The sequence below is a fragment of the Octodon degus genome, unplaced genomic scaffold, assembly GCF_000260255.1.
Source record: "Octodon degus isolate 3935 unplaced genomic scaffold, OctDeg1.0 scaffold00056, whole genome shotgun sequence".
Taxonomy (NCBI): domain Eukaryota; kingdom Metazoa; phylum Chordata; class Mammalia; order Rodentia; family Octodontidae; genus Octodon; species Octodon degus.
The window spans coordinates 7,549,350-7,551,597 of record NW_004524632.1 but is presented as its reverse complement, the minus strand read 5'-3'; the positions used below and the strand labels follow the sequence as shown (position 1 = coordinate 7,551,597).

The 2,248-nt window shown below is 53.5% G+C and overlaps 1 protein-coding gene across 1 annotated transcript in view; it reads left to right on the top strand.

Moving 5' to 3' along the window:
• The first annotated feature begins 201 nt into the window (after window positions 1–201).
• Cdk5rap3 (CDK5 regulatory subunit associated protein 3) overlaps window positions 202–2,248 on the top strand; it is a 9,985-nt gene continuing 7,938 nt past the window's right edge. The window contains exons 1-2 of the mRNA XM_023718213.1: window positions 202–278; window positions 436–481. Coding sequence (XP_023573981.1) covers window positions 273–278; window positions 436–481 — 52 coding nt within the window. The 5' untranslated portion in view covers window positions 202–272. The remainder of the gene's footprint in view (window positions 279–435; window positions 482–2,248) is intronic.

The window sequence follows — 2,248 nt, the reverse complement described above, 5'->3', positions numbered from 1 at the left end:
CCCTTGCAGCTCCTTTCGGGCGCCCCGCCCCTTCCCGGAACAGACCCCGCCTCCGAGTTCCATTGGCTGGCCAGTGTTCTCTTCCGCCCTTCCGGGCTCAGCCATTCGGCGCCCTCAAGTGGGCGGGGCTTGCCTCCCGGGGTGGAGTATGCGCTCGGATTGGCTCTGCTGAAGGCAGTGACGTGGCCGGGGAGAACTGTTTGTGTCTGAACTCTGGATTGGTGGTGGGGCGGGGGGTGGGGTCTCCGACCGGAAGCGGAAGTGGAGCAAAGATGCAGGTGTGGGGCTCCGGGATGGGTGGATGGGACCCTGGCCTCGAAATATTATTCTAGCTCCGCGAAGTCCCTCCCGGCCGGTAGCTCTGGCCCTGCAAGGTGGCGGCCGGGGCCGGGACATGGCCGCGCTCACGACCGCGCCCCCTTCGTGTCCCCCCAGGACCATCAGAACGTGCCCATCGACATCCAGACCGGCAAGCTGCTCGGTAGGAGGATGCCCCGCGCGCCGCTGCCCTTTGCCCCTGTCTCCAGTGGACGCCCCGAGCGCGGGGTGGAGCGCCGACCAGCCTTGGTCTGTGGCAGGACCTGTCTCACCAGGAGCAGCCCAAAGGACCCATATGTAGTCTGTGTTTGACCTGCGTTTTCTGCTATAACATTTGTGGCGCGTCCGTTATCAGATCCTGTTATTCATAGTCCGCGTGGTGGTGCATGCCTGTCAGCCCAACACTCTAGGAGCTGAGGCAGGACGATGGCACCTTTGAGCCAAGACCCTGCTCCAAACTGCAAAGTTTTGGGTTTTTTTACCTTTTTGTCTTTAATGGGCTGGGGATGTAGCTCAGTGTGAAAGCCCTGGGTTCAATTCCCAGTAATGCAAAAAGAAAAAAGAAATCAATCATTATTTAGGGACAGGAGATAAATATTTTGATTTAAAGGTGGTTAGTAACTAAGTTGCAGATGTTAAGTGGAGCTTTAGTATGACTGGTTCACTGTGTATGCTTCATGGGTTTTACCAGGAAAAATAAAATAAAAATGGCCCCTTAGAAAGCTTCCAGGGGCTGGGGAAATGGCTCAGTAGAATAAGCACTTGCCTGGCAAGTGCAAGGGCCTGAGTTCAATCCCTGGTTCTGAAAAAAAAAAAAGAATAAAAAGCTTCCATTGAGGGGCCGAAGAGATAGCTCAGCAGTCTATAGTGCCTGCTTAGGCAAGCACAGGAAATGCAGTTCGATCCCTGGCACCACGTGCAGTGCCAGCCCCACTCCCAGGGCTGCTGAGCTGGCCACAAAAAAAAAAAAAAAAAGCTTCCGTGGGGCCAGGGATATAGTTCAGTGGCACAGCATCTGCCTGGCAAGTGCAAGGTCCTGAGTTTGATTTCCGGCACCAAAATAAATATGAAAAACAAATATTGGGGCTGGGGCGATAGCTCAGTAGAATAAGCGCTTGCCTGGGGGCTGGAGAGATGGCTCAGTGGTCTAAAGCACCTACTTGAAACAAGCTTGGCAAAGCACAAGGACCACGGTTCAATCCTCCAGCACGGTTCAATCCTCCAGCACCACATGCCAGCCAGCCCCGCCCCCTGGCCACACACACACACACACAATAAATAAATGTAATAAATAAAAATAAATAAATATAAAAAAAAAAAGAATAAGCGCTTGCCTGGCAAGCGCAGGGTCCTGAGTTCAATCCCTGGTACCGCAAAAAAAAAAAAAAAAAAAAAAAGCTTCCATCTTCCCTTCATTGTGGGGAAATGACCCCAAGACTTGTTTGTTTTTGTTTTGTTTTGGTACCAGGGATCAAACTCAGGACCTTGCACTTGCCAGGCAAGCACTTATTCCACTGAGCTATCTCCCCAGCCCCCAAGACTTGTTTGCACTTAGAGAACCTCTAATAGACAGGCTACTTCTGTACCAGGCAGGGGCCTCTTCCAACCACATCAGGGCACGCACTGCTTTGGGTCTTTTTTGAGACAGGGTCCCCAGCCGCAATTTAGGCTGGCTTTGAACTCCCTATATGTCCCAGGCTGGCCTCCAACTCATGGTGATCCTCCTGCCTCAACCTCCCGAGTGCTGGGATGACAGGTGTGTGTCCCCATTCCCAGCACCAGTGGAGTTTCTTTGGCTTCAGTACAGACTTGTCTCAGGTCTCCCTAAGCAGCCGGGGGGTGTGCTGTTCTTGGTCATGCGAAAGACCAGTGGCAGTGCTGCCTCGAGTAGGCGGGCTGCCCCCACCAAGAGCTGGGCTGGCGCCTGACA